This window comes from Pempheris klunzingeri, chromosome 7 (genome assembly GCF_042242105.1).
Source record: "Pempheris klunzingeri isolate RE-2024b chromosome 7, fPemKlu1.hap1, whole genome shotgun sequence".
NCBI lineage: Eukaryota > Metazoa > Chordata > Actinopteri > Acropomatiformes > Pempheridae > Pempheris > Pempheris klunzingeri.
Window position 1 is genome coordinate 22,565,662 of NC_092018.1, and position 23,892 is coordinate 22,589,553.

Below are 23,892 nucleotides of genomic sequence, written 5' to 3' on the forward strand. Positions count from 1 at the left end.
GACCCAGAGCTTTGTTCGTGCTTCCACACGTTGACCCTCGGCAGCTTGACGGATCCTCAGTAGCCACCCACTGCTTCCTGTCTCAGCTAACAATAGACAGTTTGGCTTTCCATAGAGCTTACCAAGCAAAATGCCCTGTCACAGTCAATTAATATTAATGCCAATGTACGTGCAAGTGAAGCAATGCAGATAAGTATAGAAAGCTACAGAATGGAACAGGCAGCCAACATATCTGATTATGTACAGTATTAGTATAATACCAAAAATATAGATGACATCACCTAATTAGCATAAAGGCTACATCTATCCCAGTTAAGGCTAATAGGAATAAATATATTAATAATGGTAAATGGACAGTACTTGTGTTCTTTTTAACCACTTTAACGCTCAATTCTTACACCATTCATACAAATGGAACATTATTGTGGAGGAGACTGTTCATTCACACACATTCTCAGACTCAGTTTCTTGCCCAAGGACACTTCAACAGACGGATTGGAGGAGCCGGGGATCGAACCACGATCTTCTGATTGGTGGAACCCCCCCCCCCTCTATTTATAGTAATAATAATAATAATAATAATAATAATAATAATAATAATGGTAATAATAATAATAATACTATTGATGGCAGTAATAATAAATAATGATGATGATAATAATGATATATGGACAACAATAGTAATAATATATATAAAATAATAATAATAATAATATAGAGATAATAATAATAGAGTAGCTGCATTTCTATCCGGTTGAATTGGCAGTTTCAGAACACTTTGTATCTGGTCGGGTATATTCAGCAGTAGATCATGTCGAATTAAAAATAATTTGTTAGTTTTGTCACTTAGTGCGTAGATGTTTCTTTTTTTTTTTTTTTTTTTTTGAAATAGTCTATAACCACTTGTTCTCGTTCGGGCGGCTGCCGTGGCTTCCTGAGAGTTCACCTCCATCAGCACCGCTCCGCTCTCCTGTCCAGGCATTTCCACGGAGGAGGCAGAGAGCTCTGGTCACATGACTCCGCGTCCACCAATGGCACCGCCGCAGGCTAACTTTTGCGATAAGGGAGTCTCAGTAAAGGGCGAGCGGACTGAAGGAGCCTCACTCTGAGATCTTCAGTGGTCATCACCACACGCGCACTCTGAAAGCCAGCGTGATCCGGATTTTGTCTTTTTTTTTTTTTGTATTTTCTTCTTTCTTTGCAGCCCATGCCAGGCTGCAGCTCCACCTGCATTCAGGTTTGAATTATCAGACAATCCTCCCCCCCTGACTGGCCGCTGTCTGCTGTTAAAGATGTTGGGAGACAAGGCTCACGGTAAGTCGGTGTGCTGCTCCACAGCTGGCACGTCCGTGATAGATGATAGACTGGACTGTGTTTAGTCGGTTAGTCGTTTAAAAACCTAATTGGACGCAGGGCCTAAATGTTGAAACATTTATTCCCCAGCTGTTGGTTAATTGTTAAGATCAGTAGTTGTCTGTTCTGTTACAGTTACAGCAGTTTGTATGGCCACACACAGTTTTACACAGATTGTTGAACTGCGCTAAAATCCCAATTTAGACACTTGGCAGCGGCACACACATTATTTTATTTTTTTTAAAAAACTTGGTCAATTCTACAAAAAAAAATCATTATACCACTATCAAAACCATTATATATTATAGCACAGATTGTGAAATGGTAGTGATAGCATATGGGTAGGCTATATATATATATATATATATATATATATATATATCCAAAATAAAGAATATTTTAGGGTATCAACACGTTTTCCGTTATAATCTCCTGGAACTCTAATAATGTAAATTTTAATGGAGAATATCTCTCTCTATATATGTATATAGATATATATATATATCTATATAGATATATTTATATTTCAATTCAGTTCTGTCTTTTTTTTTTTTTAATATGGCGCGACGTCGGCCGCAAATCTCAGAGCCCGTGTGTAACAGTGCCCCCCCCACCCCCCACAGGTGATGGAGACTGTGTTTGCTAATTCGGCGGATTGAAAGAATCGAAGTGAGGCGTATTTTACAATAATTAATAGAATGGAACAAATCCGTAATTTGCACGCGCTGGTTATTTCTGTATTTGTAAGAATCTATTTCTAGGCCCGTGTGTAATATCATACAAGTGTCTGCATGTTTTCACGGTGTCTTTACAACTTGTGCTCCCGTTCACACTGCAGGCCTCAGCAGGAGACCACATCATGTTCGGTAGATTTAGGACAGGCTGATGTTTCGGGCAACGAATACAAACAGGGTATTTTTTTTATTTTATTTTTTTAAGTTGGCCTCACAATACAAAGCACACACAGTATTTATGGCGCGGCTATGTATTAGGCTTTATAAATATAATAACTAGCATTTCGATCAATTAAATCCACGGATAAATAAACGGCATCTTTTTTTTTTCCACGACGGGTCTGAAAACTTTTAGTAACAATTTATTCTTTTTTTTTTTTAATTCGACATTTTCTTGTCTTCTTGCCTTCTCAGACCAAACCTGCTTTAAATGAAACTATTCCACCTGAGTGAACTGTATTGCAACGAGGCCACATTACTTATAAATGTAAATGAAGTCCAAAGTTAACAGACGGGACGGTATTATTGTGATGTGTTTTTTTAATTTGAAATTATTATTATTATTATTATTTTTTACAAATGACCGACAGAAATGTGTGTGTGGGGTATTTGCATTATTGTACACTTAGCGTTCCTTTTTTTGCCTCTGGTGTGTGTGTGTGTGTGTGCGTGCGTGCGCGCGTACCAGGTGTGACTTTAAAGGTCATGGAATACACGTATGACGATGACCTGGAGGAGCTGTGTCCCGTGTGTGGAGACAAAGTGTCCGGGTACCACTACGGCCTGCTCACCTGCGAGAGCTGCAAGGTATCGAACCTGTGACGCCGATTACAGCGCCGACAGCCGCGGCACTTTCTCTGACCCCAAATGAGCCGCGACTGCATCCAAAACGCTTGTTTTCATTATGACCAGTGTAATAATGCTTCCTGTGATTTGGCACTTGGAGCTTATCTCATTAAATGTCTGCAGTCAGACTGTATAATGCTGCATTATGGTCTGCTGCACCAACCACAACCACGACCACCACCTGTGCACTTTATTAGTTATTATTAATTCACATCCCATTCCACCTCACCCTGCTGTTGTTGTTTTTTTTTGTCTATATAGGTTTTTCCTCTGTAGATATTATATTATGGCTATTTAATTTTCTATTTCTTTTAACTGTGCGCTTTTGTTCTGTCCCCTTTGAGCTGCTGTAACAGCAAACTTTCCCCACTGAGGGATCAATAAACGATATCTAATCTAATCTAAGTCCTTTAATTCATCTACGAAAAGAAAAAAGAACATTTGAATAACCCACGGTAGCGCAGCCACGCTCTTGGTTTTAGGCCCAACATGCCATTAGCCACAATTCACCATGTGATACAAAGACTCCTCGGCCGTGATGCTTCCTTATTCGTGTCAATATGCATCCAGAAATGTTGAACAGCTCCTTCTCTCTCTCTCCCCCTCCCTCCCTCCCTCCCACCACCACCATCCCTCAGGGCTTCTTCAAGAGGACGGTGCAGAACAACAAGAGGTACACGTGTGCGGAGAACCAGGAGTGTAAAATAGACAAAACCCAGAGGAAGAGATGTCCCTTCTGTCGCTTTCAGAAGTGCCTCAGCGTCGGGATGCGACTAGAAGGTACAGTTCACTCCAGCCAGGCCGATGCGGTTCAGCCTCACTGTGATGCCATTCAAATGTAATACACTCACTAATAATACTGATACTAACATTTGGGAGAAAGTGTGAAAAAAAAAAAAAAAATACGACCACACTTTGTGACACATTTGCTTTTGTGTATTTGATTGCATTTTAATTCCAAGAATTTCCAGTAATTTAACTGTAGGAATGAATTGTGTGTGTATTCATTTCTAAAATAATTTTCCCACCGAAAAAACATTTTATTCATCAGACTCTTTAATTCTACCAGATGATTACTTCAGCAAAATCCTTGTAAATATTTTTGGATTTGTGGGCTGGGGGCTCTCCTCGTGTTTGTTTCTTATACACATGAGATGGGATTAATTCCCAGACAGCAATGCAGGAAAGCACCTGCTTCCGTGGCAGAAAAAGGACACATTCTTGACTTGCTGATAAAAACCCGGAGACTCCCCTGTTTTAAATCAAAGCTCTATTTAGGCTACAAGAAGGAGTGGAGCTGCACAGACTCTGGGGATTCTTCTCAGTCCTAAAAAGGGAAGCAAAAATGTCCAACATGTCTGTTATTTACCCTGTGGGAACAGTTGGGGATACAGGGGGGGAGTGTGAGTTAGGATTTCACTCTCTGCTGCTGCAGTGCCGTGCTCATCAAAGGGGATCTTAATTCAGGAGAGTCAGTGTTTCATTTGTAAATCTGTTTTTCACCTCTTGTCTCTTGTGTGACAGCGGTGCGCGCAGACCGCATGCGTGGGGGGAGGAACAAATTTGGCCCGATGTACAAGAGAGACAGGGCCTTGAAGCAGCAGAAGAAGGCTTTAATACGATCCAACGGCTTCAAGCTGGAGAGCGCAGCTCCTCCACCGGCCTCTCCTCTGCAGACTGACTACAGCTTCACTGGCACCCTGCACAGTCTGCCCACTATCTCCAAAAGTTTGCTCCCCTCCACCCCGAGTTCTGTCACCCCAACAGACTACGAGACCAACCTCTATGGACCCCCACCCCTGAGTATGGCCATGCAGTCTCACGTGCCCCTTACCACTCAGTATCAGTACACCGCCTTCCCTGGCAGGGTGATTAAAGCTGAGTGTCCCGACTACACCAGCTCCCCCGAGTCTTTGACAGGATACCCGTACCCAGACATGTACACATCGGCCTCACCGCAGCCGCTCAGCCTGCCGCCGCTGGTGCTGGAGCTGCTGCGCTGCGATCCAGACGAGCTGGTGGTGCAGAATAAGATCGTCGCTCACCTGCAGCAGGAGCAGAGTGGCCGGGGCCGGCTGGACAAGCCCAGCACTTTCAGCCTCATGTGTCGCATGGCAGACCAGACTCTCTTCTCCATAGTGGAGTGGGCTCGGAGCTGCATCTTCTTCAAGGAGCTCAGGGTGAGTCCCAAGCCCCTTATTCTATCTTCATGCCCCACACAGCAACACGTGGGCCTTCACACGTTCTATATTACAAAGTTAAAACACAGCTCTGGACTGTCTCCCTTCTGCTAACCCTGGTTTATCCAGACTCTACACACACACCTCCATGCATTTTTGGATCACATCCTATAAAAAGTGACATCATTGTGACTTTTTTTGTGGCATTACAACAAAATATCATTTTTTGTCAAATAAGAACAAAATTGCTGCCGACCCACAACATAAACACGGGCATCCATCAAAAAAATCGTGTTAGTCAATTAAGCTGCATTTCACAGAGCAGATAGAGGAGGAAATGCTAAAAATGAATGATAGACGTTGCATGGAGAGATGAGTCCCTGCAGGAACTCCACGTTGATTAGAAAATTGTATTAAGATTATTTCATTACATTCATTATTTCCTCTCACTCTCTATTAATCACTATTTCTCCTGCAAGCCTTGTGATATGAATGGTCCCGATTTCAATCATAGAAATCGCACGTTTCAATAAACCAACTGATTCAGGAGGCGAAGTTATAGAGTCCTTGAACGCCACATTCTGTGTCACTCTGAGCCAGTCTGGTCAGACTGGGTGAGACCTTGGTCTGATTAGTTCTTATGTCTGTATCACAGGTGTAATTTGTAATGTGTGCAAGTCTCTGTTTGAGTTTATGAATCATTCAAAGGACCAAACCCCAGACTGTTCTGGTTCCCCAAAAAATGTAATCACATTAATAATTACAAGTTTTATCAAGGGCATGTCATCCTATTCGTCCTCCTCCCCATATTTTCTATGTTCTTTTACAACTTATAACTTAATAGCACAAAAATAACAATAGCACGGTTACAGAAAATTTGCTTTGCGTGTGAAAAAGGTTGTTTTTAACATGAGCTGGCTCATTCTATGTTTGTATTAACACAGTTCCCAGGCTTAAATGCCTTTTCAGAATGAAAAAATACACAAATGCATTGAAAGCTGATGAGGCTGATGAATTGGTAAACCAAAAATGATCCACAATCTATGCAGAATGGACTCACATTCAACTTAAGGAGTGCAAAAGTTGGCAAAAGCGTTGTTCAACTTGTAGAAACTAAACATGCTTGTGTTAATTAATGTCAGTGTTGTTCACTGTGGTCAATGACCCAACTCAAGTCTTTCCACCGGCTTCACACATTATGGCAAGGACAGGAGGCCGGAAGGGGAAAAAAAAAAAAATCTGGCCCACTTGACAATAATCATGCAGAGAACGCATGATTTGAACTACAACATAGCTAAAGCATGCGTAAGCACTAGAGTAGCCTTATTTACTTAATGAAGAGAAGCAAAATAGGAGTTAAGCCTCGTAAAATGACTGTATGAGAAGTCATTAAGTTATGTTGCATCATAACCGCTGAATGTGCTTGATATACTTTATTGGTTCTGGCCATCTTTATTAACACTTAAGGACTCATTGTGTTCAGCAATGTTTAACAGAAATGTGTAGCAGTGGAACAACAAGTCCATTCAAATCCCAGCATCCAAATGTACTTTAAGTAGTAACAGAAGTACTTATTATACAGTTAAGGACCATTTCAGAGTAACATAAACTAAATTAGTGGATTACAATTAGTGATTCTAATCACTAATGTTGCAGCTGGTAAAGGTGGAGCTAATTTCAATGCTATGTAACTTGATCCAGAATAATACTTCATCATTTTTACTTGATTGTATTCTTATTAATAATCTGCATCTGCAGAGTAACTATTAACTAGTGCTGTCAAATAAATGTAGTAGATTACAACATTTGCCTCTGGAATGTAGAGGAGCAGAAGTAGAAAGCAGTTAACTATTATGGCACTGTACTTCATTACATTCCACCACTGGAAATACTCCAAAGTCAGTGTACTGTGTGTCTTCCTTGTTTCTGTTCACGGCAACAGTTGCTTAATGTGCTCTTACTGTTCGGATGATTCAGCATTATCTTTAATGTAATGATGTGGCAGTTCAACAAATACACAAGTTACTGTAACACACACACACACACACACACACTGCACAAGACAAACACACACCTACCCACACACACAGACACAAACACACACACCTCTCAGGATATTGATTGAACATACATCATGTGGTATTGGGAACTGAAGTCTCATGTTGGAAAAATCAGTGGTGTTGTTGTTGTGGTCAACTGTGCTGCTGCTGACAATGTCGCTCGATACACTGAAGGTTCCCCACTGAAAATGGAGGATTCTAATCCTTTTCTGACAAATCAGCCGATGAACAGCGAAGAAAATGTTACATTCCTCCGTGAGCCATGATTTAATCCATCTGTACTGACATACAAACATCTGTTGATGAGCCATGGTCAAACTGATTCAACTAATTAGATAGTATAACCAGCAACAAAAAGGTTGATTCTGGCCTTGGTGAGATTTGGGGAGATTCTTTCCTGTCGTTTGATCAAACACAGTTAATTTACTCTGATACATTCAGAGCAGCTCTGCTCCTTTCCTGCTTTACACTCATTCCCTTGTTGACATTCGTTGTTGCGGTCGTCTGCTGCTTCTTGCTGCAGGTTAATAAACATATTCATGTTCATAATCTGGATTTTAGCTGGACTTTTATTACTCTGGATATCTGTGTGGATGATGTCAAACTGTTTGGATTCAGCAGATGTGTCTTTGCACAAACTGCAGCATGGACCCTTTTTTGCGCCAAATGGCTGAAAGCTACACAGAATCACACATCTTCCATGAGTATCAGTCTTAATTACTTCATACATTCCACTGAATTAGCGTGAATGACCAAAGCATCATAATGTTAACAGAGATGGTGGCTGCTGCCATTCCTGCAACAGTCTGGGCAAATTATCCAGTTAAAGAGTGAGCACAACCAAAGTACAAAAAAAAGGAGAAATGCAATGAGAAAAGAAGAAAAACCCTTGAGATTTTCTCTCACAGCTCTAGCGGTATCTACCCATGTGGTTTGCTCTGGTTATATTTGAGATATCTGCCCCCCAATAGAATGCAGGTGTGCGACAGAGCACCGGTCAAAGCTTTCCTTCTTTAGCGGGAAATCATTAAAACAGTTGACGCTGTGTTAGGTGTATTATCAAAGGTAGAAATTGTATTTTTTTGGGCATCACAGCTGCGGGCAAATGCAAGCAAACTCTGTGCATGCTCAGTGCTTACTTCTACAGGTGTGCGGGAATAAATGTTCTTTGGTTTTGTTTGATTCCACTTAATATCATTGATAATATCATTTTAAAACGACACGGTCATTGACAAGAGCCTGTTGATACAGCCGAGCAATGTGATGCAACAAATTTGCGTTAAACATCAGTGCATCCTGGCGGCATGTGTTCCTGTAAGAAAAACAATCCGTCGTGAACGAATAAATGATTTCACAGCATTTAATCTCAACCTCAGTCTCAGTGCAAATGCTGTACCAAAGCCAAGTATGAAAATGACAAAAAAAAAATGATTGGTTGAATTCTTAGTGTCTGAGAACAGCCAGGGGGGGACTTCTCTTTCTCATTGCTACTTTTGTACCTTCTTCCCCTCAGGAACAAAGAGCTCATTGTGCTGCTGATTAGATGTGTTGCATCTTCTCAGACTAACAACAAGGTATCTTTACATAATGCCTGTGTTGGAGGAATGCTGGGCTGAAATGATCCTCTGCATCATTGATACAGCAGAGAAGCGCACGGGCGGCTCATCGTGGAATTGTTATATACAAATATCTATCTTAATGACACATCCTCCCCAAAATACACAGATTTTTATGTTCCTGAAAGTTCAAGATTTTTTTCATTTGAGAAGTACTCTGATGTGGGGCCTCCAGAATCCTTGATTTTGAGTTCTTGAATCGTTGGGTCTCCTTTAATTAACCCTTTGCCCCCATTGGCATTTTTGCCACATCATTTCTCTGAGTATCTTCAAATGCTTCATATCTCTAAAATCTGCACAGCCTCAGCTTAAAGGTATATAAATCAATAAACCATAATAATTAATACGAGTATTGATATTGTGCCATATATTACAAAATAAACAAAAATCTTTTTTCATCAAATTTGACAAAATAAAGAGTGTAAAGATGATTTTATAGAACAGAAACATTGGTCATTATTGTCACCTATAGATAGACGGACACTATACACTAGCACAACAACTACCTGGTGTACTTACCAACACTATGTTTTTTTTTTCAACAGTATTCAACTGAGTATCTGGAGGTCAGAGGTCAAGGGACCCCTTTGAAAATGGCTATACTGGTTTTTCCCTCGCCAAAATTTAGTTTGTTAGTTATTTAGCCCCCTTGCCAACGAGCTAGGCTGATATGTCAGTACCAATGGATGCCCCCTGGGGTAGTGCCACTGCACTGTGCATTGTCACGGCGTTTTGTACCATTTGTAATGTAATTCAATGTATGCAGTGTATTGCAATAATGTATTGCAAAAATGTAATAAGGGTATTGCAATAATGTTTTTAATTGGCACTATATAAATGATAGGTTGATTTGTTGATGGGCGGTGGTTAGCACAGGTTCCAGGTTCAAATTTGCATGTTGTCCTTGCGTGGGTTTTCTGAAGGGTACTTCCTCCCACAGTCTTAAAACATGCAAGTTAGGTTAATTGGTGATTCTAAAACCCAGTGATTGACTGTGAGGCTGTCAGCTGAGATTGGCTCCAGCCCCCCTTACAGTCCTGTCATCATGTTGTTTGACGTGTTTGCAGTTTCATGACGGTAAACCAAAACCTCATGGTTGTTGAAGTCTGATTGTGTCATGGCCATAAGACTGGCCTTCTTTTTTGAGGCATCTTTTATTTCTGGTAACTACACTGAGAAAATATGCCTGCATTTCAACAACACTACTGCTGTTTAATGTTTGATATACATTCGCCCAAACCTGTCTCCTTGATGTCATTCTCACTGCTAATCTAGGCTTCAAGTTTAAGTAAAGGTCACAAAAGCACATCGGGCGAGGTTAGAGAGGGAACCTCTTTTCAGTCACGTGTCACTGAACACAGTCTGTCTCTCTTTTTTTGTATTAAACCAAGACCACCTTCATTCCCTCGGCATGGCTTAGTGCTGCGAGCACTGTAGGAAAACAACTGAATGTTTCCCTGTTATGCACATGTGATGGATTTCTGTTGACAGTCAGACCATTTTCATGCAGTGGACAGCCAACATAGAGAGTGAGAGTTGCCATGTTTTGCCAAGTAAAGCCTCACACAGACAGAGCTGTTTCCCCGAGCTAGATAATTACATTCCATGCAGAAGATAACGGGGAAATGCGAGCTCTCCGCTGCAGCTCCGCGCTGCACTCATCTACATTGTTACCAAACCGTGAGCCGAACGGAAGCCATTGGTTGCTGCAGTTTCTCACACGTGCCCTTTAATGACCTTCCAATCACCTACTTTCGAAGAGTTTAGATATCTACTCTGAGCAGCAATACTAGAGATGCGTTGTTTGAAATTGGAGAAACAGCTGGAATGCACAAATTGATGAAACAATGTTAACACAATTTGTTTTCTGTATCTAAACCATGTGAAATGATAAAATGCAGCAAGTGATATTTTTAAGTCTTTCTTTTTTTTGTGGGTCCTTCTTACATTGTGTTACTTAGCAGTTGATGAAGATGAGCTGTTCAATAGAAACTGTTCAATAGTGTTGGCAAGCTTCTGATTATGCAACACTGTCGTGTGACCTCCTGTTTTGTATTCTGTCGCTCAGCCTGAACAGGCTGATGAGGTTTGATGAGGTACAGCAAAGGTTAAGGTTATCTTTTGGGTCTGCCTGTGTGTGTTGAGTAGTGGCTAGAGCTTGTCCTTAGGCTTGCAGAGTCTGCTGTGTGTTTATATAGTAGACTATTTAAAGCACTTCACCGTGGCTGTACGCCGATTTTTCATCATCATCATCATCATCTCCAACCATTCTTCTATATCTGTTTCTATCTGACCAAATTCTGAACGTTGCCTCTGGTCCCTTGAGCCCAAAGACTGCTGTGCAGCACTCAGAGCCTTGCTAGAGAATGGAGATGTATAAGCATTGGTTCAACCAGCTGTGTTTGTAATGTATTTAACTTCACACTCATGTAAAATTGGGCTAAAGGTGTTTTGTTGACTGACTGAAGGTTTAAAGGTTTTGATTTCTCAAAAATCCAAAATTGTAGTAAAAAGATTACAGGAGCTTCCCTATTTGCCAAATTGTTTAAAGATACACATATATACTAATTTCTAAAATTCATTGGTCAGTGTGGTAGCAAAGGTTCACTTACAGAGGCCTGTATAATATCCTATATAATGCTATATAATAATACAAAAATAAAAATATATTATAATTAATTACAAAAATAATTAAATTATTTACTAATTTTATTATTTTACTTTATTTTATTGTTATTATGCAGCTTTATTTTTACCTACCTTTATTTTTCTTTTTAATAATGTGCCTTGTTTTTACATGCCTTAAACATGTGCCTTAAATTGCCCCCTGGGGACAAATAATTGAAATGAAATTGAATTAATACATAACTCAATTCATAGATTATGGGGTTTTAAGGGTCAACTCAGGTCTAAACTCATAACTGTTAACATGACAAGCAATTGGAAAGAGCTCAGAAAATGAACCAACAGTCTCAAATGATCCAGGACCAACACTCTTTAAAGCTTTCTTTCACTGCTTCTTTCTTTCTTTCTTTCTATATCTCTGCTTTCATTCATCTCTGCTCTGCTGCCATCATGTTTGTGAGGTCATCCGAACAACTCCGGGAAACTATTTGGCAAACATTACTCCGGCAGTGCTTACTCTACAACTGGCCTGCTGTCAGCAGCCATACATCTCATCTCTGAACCAGGATTAGGATGTTCACTTTTTATCAACTGTGACAATCCTGAAATGCGGCCCTCGTGGGTAAAAGAGGACATTTGACGGATATCTAGCCGGCTGTATTAATCTGTCCAAGTTCCAAACTTTATTGGAATATTGGGAATCCATATTCGAAACAAAATAAAGCCCTTCTCCCCACGTTCAGCACATTTGATGGGGCTTTTTCAGAGTGATTCTTTTGGCTGCTGCTGAAAACTGGACTCCTCCTGGAGAGGAAGCGCATGAGGTCGCCAAGACCTCTTGCTTCCTTAACCCCCTCTTTAATCACTGTACATGCAGACCCCCACCAGTGCACTAGTCCAGATGAGTGCATGGCCAAAAAGGCTGTACCCTCTCCTCTGCGTCTGATATATAGTTTCTTTCACATGGCCAGTAATTCTGTCAGCTCTGTGTCAGATGAATGTGTGTCTGGGCCTATTAGCAGCTGCAGCTACAGAATTACTGACTGCCGTGTCCTTCAGTTTACAGACAATATTGCGGTGAGGAGGGGCTCAATCTGAAAACACACACCCATCCCCCAGAGCAAAGCACAGCAGATGTGACTGGGAGAGGTGGTGGTGGTGTGTGTGTGTGTGTGTGTGTGTGGGGGGGGGATTAGGGAGAGGTGAGCAGGTTTAAGATACACAACATGGGACACGGAAATAGCGCAAACACCCAACACATCATCACACACACACAAATACCATCAAGCACCACCGTTTAATTTCTCTTCTCTCCTTGTCGTCACATATTTCAATGAGACTTGGCTCTATAATAATCACATGACGGGCCGGTAGATTTAGTGGTAGAATTTATTTTATTCATTTTACATCAGCACCAGTGGGTTGAGTGGGTCCGTCCACGGAAGGAATTCAGCCATGTGGAATGTTTCATATCAAACACAACACAACAACACAAAAGATTTTTATTTTTTTTTTTTACATTAACATACAAAATAATGATCAGGACTATTTGCAGGCTTCAAAGAATATTGATCAGGATTTTGAGGAGGAGAAGAGCACAGAGCAGGAAGAGACAGTGTACGCGCGTATACAGAGATACAACTGTTGACTTGCTTTAAGGTAATGTCTTCCTTTGTCTGCCTTCTGCTTCTCTCTCTGTGTTTCCTGGAGGTGGGAGATCAAATGAAGCTGCTCCACAACTGCTGGTCTGAACTTCTGGTCCTGGATCACATTTTCAGACAAGTGCAACACGGACAGGAAGACAGTATCCTGCTGGTGACCGGCCAGGAGGTAACTCCCTCACACAACTTCCCATCAGCCCGGTGCCCAGTCATTCACTTGCACTGCACCTTATTCAAAACACGGTTAACGAGGGGCTCTTTTCCAAATCTGCGTCAAATGGACCAGCTTTAAAAGCAAATGAATGAAAGGCTTTGGAATGAATTCTTTCGCCGATGCACGGTACATTTGTTATCAACCTTCGATAACAAGACTGATGTCTTTAGACTAAAACCACTGCTAGTCCATATTTTTCACCAAAACACTAAAAATCTTCAAATTGGTGGATATTTTCATGCCAAAAAGTATGACTATGTACCGTGTATAATGCTTGCTCTACAACTAAGTGTTTTATCAGTCTCTGAAACAGATGAAATTGAAATTCTTTTAAGGTTAGCTTTTCAAGGCCTGCTGACAAATCACACCTATTCAGCGGAAGGAGCTCTGGAATGCATTAAAACACTTAGAATGAAGAACTGATTTGCATTAAATAAGTGCACAGAATCAAATGTTAAGTTCTCCACACTTTTGTTTTTCACAAGGAGATTCTATTATGCCAGAGGTAGATAGACAGTGACTGACCTATCATCTGCTACAATGATAAACCACCATATCAGCATACCTCAAGTCTCAAGCTGGAGCGACCTTCCAAGAGCTGGTTAAATGGTTTGAATGAGGTTAATTCATGAAAACAATTAATATAATGTGAGTTTTAATGTAATCTTAAATAGGACAACATTATGTGTTCCTTACATGCAAAGCGCCCTTTTGGCCCCCCCTAAAGCTAACTGTGTGGTCACTGGCTGGTGTGACAAGCACATGAAACATTAACAAATCCACCACTTTAAAACTGCTGTTCGTACCTGTCCATGCAGATGGCTGACATCCGAACTCACTTATATGAATTATTCACACGCTATAAAATATTAGTAACCATCATGTAATGTGTTTCACGTCTGAAATATTGAGTGAAGAACACAATACAAAAAAAAAAAAGCAATAATTGATCAATAAAAACAAAATCTATTTGCCTCATTTACCATTGTATTTCTTCCTGCGTGTTTGGAATACAGTACAGGTCTACGCAGGCATAGGTGCCTGAGCGATGGAGCAGGCAGAGCAGCTGCACTCCCACTATCAGACTTGGGGGGGAGCGAGCGTGTGTTTTTTACGGTGGCCGGGAGGTGCAAAACAATTTTACAATACGAGAAACACTTTTACAAAGCTGGAGACAAATTTACATTTTAGAAAACATTTTTACAAATCAGAAAACAAAATTACAGTGCCATAACACATTTACAAGTCCTGAGACAAATTTACATTTGAGAAAACAAATTTACAAGACGTGAAACACTTTTACAAACGCAGAGACAAATTTACAAGTGACGAAACACTTTTACAAGCGGCCGAAACAAATTTACAAGTAACTTTTTCAACCGGAAAGGGAATGTACCAACTGTCAAGTAGAACCGGAAGTGATAAGGAGTTCATGGCGACCCACGATGGACGGCAGTCAAGCGGTCTTTTGCCCATTTTGTGGAGAACATATGAGCCGATTAACGCGGTACATTCCCAATGTAATTTTGTTTTCTGATTTGTAAAAATGTTTTCTAAAATGTAAATTTGTCTCCAGCTTTGTAAAAGTGTTTCTCGTATTGTAAAATTGTTTTGCACCTCCCGGCCACCGTAGTTTTTGCTCCACAGCGGAGCGTTCTGGCCCAGTCAGGACTGACAGCCAAACTATTGTGGCCCAGACAAATTGCTGGAGAACTATATAGATAGACACGCTTGACTAACTACGCTGCTGTGCTCTGAATATCTGTGTGGTTTGTTTTCAGTCACAGCACAGAAGAAGTTTTCCCTCAGGGCTTTCTGACAGAATGACTTCAGGAAATCATCAAATTATTACCCAAGTTTATTGCGGATTAGAAACTGAAATGCACACAAAAAAAATAAAATAACTTTATTGGTCATTGTTGAAGGCTCAATATTGTAGGAAATAGCAGTTATGTTGCAGTAAGTCAGTCACATGGTGGTGCCATGCACATCGCTTAACCCTTTAACCTTCTGCTCAACCATATGGTAGAGCACATTTTGACTCACTGTATCTTATTGAAAACATGTTTTACTTACGACATCTCAACCGTTTGGTAGAGGCCAATATTTCAAAAAATGTGGGGTCTGTTCATAAAAAAACATTGATTTTTGTAATTAGTGCCCCAAGGAAATAAAATATATAAAGAATACATTTTTTCATTGCTTTTTTCTTGGTGAGGACGTTAATTAATGTCCTTTCTTGCTCCCGTCATAATTATCACGGCCACTAGAGGTCACATACAGAAACATTAGTCATTTTAACCCTGCGGAAAAAATGGCCGCCGTTGTCGGTTTCCGTTTGAGGATGGGCCGAAAGGAGAGGGTTTCAAAGTGAAATAGTTTTAATTCAGAAAAAAAAAAGAGAAATATCCCTTTAAAATTATTAGCAGCACATCATATACGTGCCTTAAGTCATCGCACATACACACACACTTTAACACACTGCGTCCTCTACATTCCAGCTGATACTGAGTGACAGCATTAATTTTCCCTGCAGTAAGTATACTGGAAAACGTAGCAAAAGTTTGAATTTTAAAGTGCCTCTTGAGAGTCTCATGAATATGAGAGGCTTTGAAAATAACCAGTAGCTTTATTTTCAGGTTGAGCTGTCATTTATCCTGTCCCAAGCTGAGGCGACTCTGTCCAGTCTGGTCCAGAAAGGTCAGGAATTGGCGGCGAGACTTCGGGCGCTGCAGGTGGACCGCAGAGAAATCGCCTGTCTGAAATTCCTCCTCCTGTTCAACCCCAGTGAGTCCGCCTCGGGTTTGTGTTTCATCACTGCAATAAACGTATAGATAGTGTGCCAAAGATGAACTAGGAAAAAGGCCAATAAAAATAGTATAGATATTTCATATAGAGCGTAGAGTGTCCTCTTTTGAGCAATAATATTTTTAGAAAGGCGTGATTCATCAGCAACCAAATGTATGTAATGGCTGAGCTCATATGCCTTGTAGATTGTATGTTTTCAGAGGAATAACAGGTTTTGATGTAAAAATCAATCAACTTTGTGGGGCTGCAGGGCCATACTGATGCTGTCCTTTGGCGGAATTTGAATAGCGACACTGACATTTTAATGAAAAAAAATTTCACAATTGCAGATTATCTGCAGTACCTATTTATATGTAAGATTACAAGCGTTTTCCAAACTGCCCTTTTCCCTCCAATAAATTCACTTAATTAAATTTCTAGGGTTGACAAAAGCCAATATTAACAAAGACATCCTCCTCCATTGTCCACTAATGGCATTCAAAAGAAGCGTAATGGATGGGTCTATCATTCGATGGCAGGGCCGACATTCATGTAGCGGCTTGTGCAGATGGAGAGAGCATAGATGTGGCTTGCCCAGATTCCCAGAAGTGTTTGCTGTTTAGCGCTGGCAAAGCAGGGAACAAAGAGCTTTTGAATGGTGAGAGCACTTGTCATAGGCAGGGAATATTGCTGTCTTTGCCCGTGGCTTCTTTGCTCGCACTCTCCCTCATCTTCAGAGTCAGGTTTGTCCAGGGTAATTTAATTGCCCTTAAGCAGTTTGAAAAGATGAAGAGAACAGAACATTGATTCAAAACATTTAATTACTATGTGAATGGATTCTCCTAGATGGGCTCAGCTGATGCTGAATGCCTCCCACACTCTATGCACTCACCTTATTTCATACATTAAGTGTAGATAAAGCGCTTATATAAAATCTAGTAGCTAGCGTTTATACCATAAATGAATAGGTTGCCTGAATACTCACTTATGCCATATATCGTTAAAACACAGACATACTAGAACATATTGAAGGTATTTCTGAATGAAAACGGTCAAATTTTGTATTGAATAGTGGCGTTGAGGAGCTTCGAGCTTTGAGCTCAAATATATTATCTGTATTAGCCTCCAAAACACAAACAGATGTGCATTTAGAGCAAATTGTCTGAAAATCTCTTAACTTAGGGCCCACTTACTAGCCTATCTCCTTTCAGCAGCATCTCACAGCGCTCGCCACTGCATGGAGTTTGCTCAGTTGTCATGGAGATGTCTCGTTTATTAAGATGAAGTATGAAGTATAAAACTCCACTCCCTGATAATTCCTGTGAGATGCTGTTGAAAGCTCCACACACAAAAAAAACAAAACCTAGTACAGTAAATCAGTCTCGAGATGAGATCATTTTGTCAAAACTACCATTTCCAAGTCTAGAATCAACTTTCATGCTCACATTTAGGAAGTGTTGTGTGTTAAGTATTATGCAACTTTTTGGAATATGCAAATATTTCAACAATATTACCAAATATATATTATCAAAAGGCCTAACGTTTCTGTGTTTCTTTGTAAATCATACTATTCTATAAAAAGCTCCCAATTTATTGTTCATTTTGTCGGGCTGTCGTGTCAATGACAGATGCATTTACACTGGATTAAATAGTAGAGGATAAAACTAGTTTGATCAATCTTTTCTTTGCTATTATTTTCAAATCTACCTAACTCCATTGATATTTTGTGGAAATTCATAATATGCATTAAACCAGATTGATGAAAAGTACAATATAGAACAATGATAGAATGTCCTGCTCCTTTATTTTCTTTATACCATGTGTATTTTTAACCTCTTAAAATCCAGTTTTCCCCCCATTATCTCTTTCAAATTAGATTTAAGTTTGGAGGAATCATCTCATTTAGCATCTTTCCGACTGTATAATGCATCTGCATCATCTTGTTTCAGCTCTTCACTGTAACTATGTGACATTCAAACCCCAGGTTGACTGCTTCATTACATCAAATAGAAATACTCTGGTTGTGCATTACTCTAGGCACTTTTCTCCATAGTTCAGCTTGACATATTTGGTGTAAAGTTCGAAATTCTGGCATCACAATTCAAATGTGAAGAGTTTAAAGCTCTAAAGTGTGAGTCTTAATGACTGGCCCATGAGCAGGTCGACTTAATACACTAATACACATGCATCTACAGCCTGACTGTCATGTCAGCAGACCCATATTTCCCCTCGCTGAATTATGATCCGTGATCATCCTCCGTGTTTGTGTCCAGATGTGAAACTGCTGGAGGACCAGGCATTCGTGGAGGGTGTCCAGGAGCAGGTGAACGGGGCTCTGCTGGAGTACACCCTGTCCACCTACCCTCAGTTCCAGGAGAAGTTCAGCCAGCTGGTGGTGCGGCTGCCGGAGCTGCGCTCCCTCAGCACACAGGCTGAGGACTACCTGTGCTACATGCATCTGAGCGGAGAGGTGCCCTGCAACAACCTGCTCATTGAGATGCTGCACGCCAAGCGAGCGTGTGTGTGAGGGACGGATGGCGGGATGCTCCACTGTCATGTGTTGTTTCTCTAGGTGAGACTGTGTGCGTCTGGGAGGGAGAGTGTGAGTGAGATGAAAAAAATCAAATGAAAATAGACAGGTTCATATTGGGTCATCTTTGTGAAGGCTTTTGTTTGTTAGAGAGGAGAAAATGTTCTTTAGAGTTTGGAATTATAAAGCTCCATCTGTATTCAAGGTAGTTTTAAGATTTTGAATGTTAGTGCTTTCATATCCTGCAGAGCTACATTAACATGACCTTTGTAAACTGGATTTTATACCCTGTTTTCAAAATTCTAAAATTAGATCTACCTGTAGAGTTATATTATACTGTTTTTCTCTTTGACCAAATATCACATGGATCCAATATCACCAACAAAATTTTGTATATTCCACAGAGCTGCCTGGCAAACATTTAGACTCAGAGGAAGTTGAGATGTCTATCAATAGCTGTTACCTAGCATCTATTTCAAACATGCACACCTAAATATCTTTTGAGTATTAATGCAAAACAGCTTCCAATGCCATGTTGATAGGAATTTTATTGTGGGATCCAGTGCTGGGTAAACTGTTGCATCATGAGATGGGACTATTTGCATGGTAATTATCTGGTGGATGCTTGTTGGGTGAGCTAATGTGAGCACTTTTTATGGCAAATTTTGTAGCCACTTTTCAGAAATCAAAATTACACGAGTCATTTTTGATCCAAATGTCAGATGTAATTTTATGATTCCAAGATTACCAACACTGTTACTTGATTATTATCAATAGTATTTTTTTTTTAGATGAAGACAGGTTTCAGCATAACAAAAAACACTGTGGTCTCGTCAAACTGTCTCGCATCTCTCGCACTTCTTTTCGTCACCAACTTTACAAGAATCGAAATATGAAAGCTCTATGGGGTTCAATATAGTTTTGTTTTAATCTATTTAGATGTTAATATATTGATATATCAAAGTCAGACATGAAGAAAACACATCCTTGTTCAGTAATTTCTCAAACCCTTGGCAAGAAAACGGAAAACAAAGGGAGGGACGGAAGGACAGAGGGATAAGTCAGAGGAACACGGACAAAGAAAGTAGGAGATAAAAAGTGAATGAGACGGAGAGAGAAGTGATGCTTTGTGGGTGAAAAGAATCAAAGCAAGCCTTAGCAGCGAGGGGGCAAAAAGAGAAGGGAAATCAATGATCAAATGATAAAGTAGAGATGACAAAGACAGCATTTTTCTTTCGTTAAGTAACCCCCGTGAAAAGCAAAAGGAAGCATTTGTAAGTGTTTGCTCTTCATTTTTCTGCCGAGGAGCCAGACAGAGGCGACACGAAGATGCATCTGGCAACATTAGATTTCAAGTTTCTTTGTAAATTGAATCTATTCATGGATCAATGCCTCGAGAAACAATTGACCCTGAAGGAACCAAGATGTCACATACAAACTCACATTTGTCTCACTTTTCAACACTGTAGTGTGTGTGGACAGAGGACTGACTGATCTCAGTGTGGTGCTGATGCTGGTGTAAAAATCATTATATGAAAAATGATGGCCCCTCATAAAAAGAAAGCCAATAACCATAAAAGCATAGAAAGAAAGCAAATTTTCTCCCTCATCCAGTGTGTTTTGTGATTTTTTTTTTAACAACTGTGTGTCAGGTGTGTGTGCATTTGGATACAAATGCATGTTTAGTAATGGGCTACATGCACAGCCTCATCTTCCAGATCACCAAGGCGCTAAGAGCAGTAAACTTATGAAGAAATGTGTCAGTTTAACTCTCAGTAAGTGGACTCACAACAGCAACATGTACAATAACCTCAGTCTCAGCCACATCTAATCACCAGTTTTATGGACATTTTTCTGATGCTAATTTTTTTAGGGATGTAGCTAGGTAGCTAGCCAACTCTGATAACTCCATTCTTCCACAAACCCGTGGAATGAGCCATCAGTAAGCACAACACCAGACCGTTCTAAGTCACCTTAAAAATGAGAGATGGGTGCTGTGATTCAGAATTATGAAGGCAGTCTAGGAGAGACAGTATTGCTCTTAGAGATAGAGAGAGATATACACACCCTATTTTTTTTTTCCATTTGACCAATTTATGCCCCATGCCAATAAATACGTGTGTTTTTAATCCAGAATTTTGTTCTTGTAATTGATGAGTATGACTATCATGGATCACTAAAACTGTCCGCTGAAATGAATATTATACAGTAATGAATTGTATGCAACCAGTGGGCAATGCTGCAAATCTCATCAGCCACACACACAGAGTCAGAAACCTGAAAACACTGCACTGTGCATCTGTGGAGTCAGTATTTTATCTGTGCCATTTACTGTGTTGAAAATGAACACTGATGTGCGTTGTCCCAAACTGGACGTGATGACAATGTGACCGATGATCACTGTCACTGACACCAGGGCCGACTGAAAAACAAAGACACAGTCGGAGCAGTGTTTGTAATATTGTGCAGCTCAACTTTCTCACTGTGGATATTTAAAATCATTCCCTCTTTGTCCATTGACATGGCAGTGTTGCGCTATTTCAAGGTATTGTAGACAATCACTCCGCCTGCCTTAACTTAATGTCTGCCTGAAAATGCACACACACACACACACACACACACACACGCACACACACGCACACACACACACCTTGATTTTCCAGTTGAGACAGTTGTGTGTCATCACTCTGTACAGTATATTTATGTTGTGAAGTGAATATCGACTGCAAAATGAAGATACATTTCAAAACCGAAAAAGTTTTCTGCTTTATGTTGAGATCAAATCGCTGCTATTGTGGAACTGAATCTCTTGATATCGCATTTGTTTCTTGCTCTTAGTTCACTTTTTATTTTCCTGTGAGTTGACAGTCCGTCCCGTCTTAAACTAAAGTGTTTTTCTCCCAAAAGTGAAAGTGACCAAAACATTTTGTTTTCTTTAAATATACTTTATTGTAATAGCATCAAGCCAATAAAATTCAGTGAAGCGAAGCTACACTTGTGTGTCGGCTATTATTGCATTACATTCATCAGTGGTGCACAGTATGTACAAGATTCAGCACAGCAGTCACAGCGTTGCTGTTGTTTAATCCTATTTCACTTACAGTTGAACATAACACTGCAAAAAAAATCAGTTATATTCTAAAACGTTAAACATCAATTTTAGAAACATCATCATTCCTGGAAAGTCGTCATTCAGTGTCTCAAAAAATAGACATCAACCCTACTGTGACATGAAGAATAAAATGTTTGTCATATTGTGATCAAATGTCAAGGTGGAACAAAATTCTCAAGAGGGAAAATGTTCCGTAAATGTCTAATGTAGAACATACGTTTTGTTCTTATTTGAAGGTATACATTAACAGCTGCACCATGATTCCCAGCAGGCTGGGCTCTCTATGAACCCAGCAGTCAGAGAGACCACTGGTAAGAGCGATTAGAGTCATTGGCTGCAAAACAGAAGGCAACAGAGCATCTATACAGCAACATACTGCTGGTTTTTACAACTCCATATATGGTGACCTGCAATGGTCCATTTTTAGCTAATGTACAACAATATGTTGCCACACTAGGGTCACAGGCCTCTGTTCTTTCTATTAAGCTTGACTTACTGTTGAATTGTAGAGCTATTTATATGAAACACAAGGACAGAAGAGTGAGAATGACGTTTAGCATAAATATTAGTCGCACGTATGGGTAGACGAGATCATTGTACTGAATGATTGCACTTCATTGTACTCAAAGCCTTAGTGAATACAACTGATTTGGGAGAAATGACCTTTCAGGGTTTGCTCTGATGCAAAATAACGTACTAAAAAAAAAAAAGACGAGCATCCTGAAGAAGCCAGATCACTTGCTGACTACAACATGGGAGAGAAAGGATGTCTTTTAGATAAAATTGTTACTTTCTTACAGATATATTTAAGGTGTGTGTGTGTGTGTGTGTGTGTGTGTGTGTGTGTGAGAGAGATTTGCTGACAGTAGTTAAATGGTGAATCCCATGATCCAAAATTCATCAGTTTGCCTGTTTGTCATTTTGCTGCTAAAAGAAATAATGAGAAGAGAGAGCTGTTGATCGGATCTGAGAACAGAAAGTGACTGTGTGAGAGAAGGTGGAGCTCACTTCATGCTTATACTTGTGTATCTATGTGTGAAAGGGAGAGAGAGAGGGAGTGAGTGTGTGTGTGTGTGTGTGTGGTGGCTGTGCATTTCTTCAGGTGGGACCAGTGCGTTTGTATCCATTCAGCCCGCCTTTCAGTACGGCGCACGTTTATTTGGGTATCAGGATCCACTCCATTTCAGCAACCTGCGGTGAAGAAAGGTAAAAAGGCATTAGCTACGACTGCCGGCTCAATCTGACGTTCAATGTTTTCGCATCATAGGAGCGTGTTTGTGCACAAAAGAGAAAACAAGAAAGGATGGAAATGAAAGGCGGAGTGAGAAAGAGCAGGTGTTGGAGTGGTTAATGGCTCGTGGCGTGAATAAGCAGCCCTGTCCGTTCCTGATTAAGGGAATGAACTTGTCCTTTGTCCCCCCGGTCAACAATGAACACCCAGCAGCACTCAAACACCATCCATCAGGCTGCTGCTTCACAGACGGCCAAACATTTAATGAGTCTATTACAAACTTCCTTCTACCTACTGCCAATCAATTTAGAGCCATTGACGGCGACTTAAGCCTCTGGAAGTCTGGGGGACCATCTGTTGTATCCGCCTGCACATTCAATTCAACAAAAGACACTGGAGGAGTTTTCACACAGGCCTAATTCTGCACACCGTGCAGGTAAATGGAGACAATCTGGGAAAAATAAAACCCCTTTTTGCTCTTTCGCCTTTTGTTTTATATGCGAATCTTCCTTACATCTACTATATTATCAGCGGCTGGGTTCTGGCCCGTGCACTCCTTGCGCACATCTGTCCGCGAGGGTTTTGTGAAGCTCACGTCGTCTAGTCAGGACTCTATAACATGACAGAAAGATCACAGCTATTCTGTATTTTTTCCTGTTTCGTGTACAAGTGAAAAGTAATTACAAACATAAAAATGCTCAGCGTTCACATCTCACCTAACTACATTTATAGAACACTTCTAATGGTCACAATATTACCTTAAAGTGACAGAAATATCTAACTTAGAACAGGAATTATAATGAGAATTAATGCAACTACATATTTTTTTCTTTTTGTCCTCAAGGCTGTTTCAAAATACTCAGTATGTCGTGTTATGTTGAAGCCAGAGAAACCCAAAGCGTGTAGTGCTTGATGAATTCCTATCATGGCAAACCATAACGGA

The 23,892-nt window shown here is 40.3% G+C and overlaps 1 protein-coding gene across 1 annotated transcript; it reads left to right on the forward strand.

The window, feature by feature from the left end:
* Positions 1 to 1,292: 1,292 nt before the first annotated feature.
* Positions 1,293 to 18,603, forward strand: nr5a1a (nuclear receptor subfamily 5, group A, member 1a). Its single transcript, XM_070833415.1, has 7 exons — positions 1,293 to 1,314; positions 2,776 to 2,894; positions 3,572 to 3,713; positions 4,458 to 5,113; positions 13,125 to 13,244; positions 15,929 to 16,076; positions 18,350 to 18,603. The coding sequence occupies exons 1-7, from the start codon at positions 1,293 to 1,295 to the stop codon at positions 18,601 to 18,603; spliced, it is 1,461 nt and encodes a 486-aa protein (XP_070689516.1).
* Positions 18,604 to 23,892: the final 5,289 nt, after the last annotated feature.

Excerpts from the sequence above, each read along its gene's own strand:
- nr5a1a (XM_070833415.1), top strand. The coding sequence starts at position 1,293 with ATGTTGGGAGACAAGGCTCACG. Across the intron at positions 2,895-3,571 it reads TCACCTGCGAGAGCTGCAAG|GGCTTCTTCAAGAGGACGGT; the intron begins GTATCGAACCTG and ends ACCATCCCTCAG. Across the intron at positions 16,077-18,349 it reads CCTCCTCCTGTTCAACCCCA|ATGTGAAACTGCTGGAGGAC; the intron begins GTGAGTCCGCCT and ends GTTTGTGTCCAG.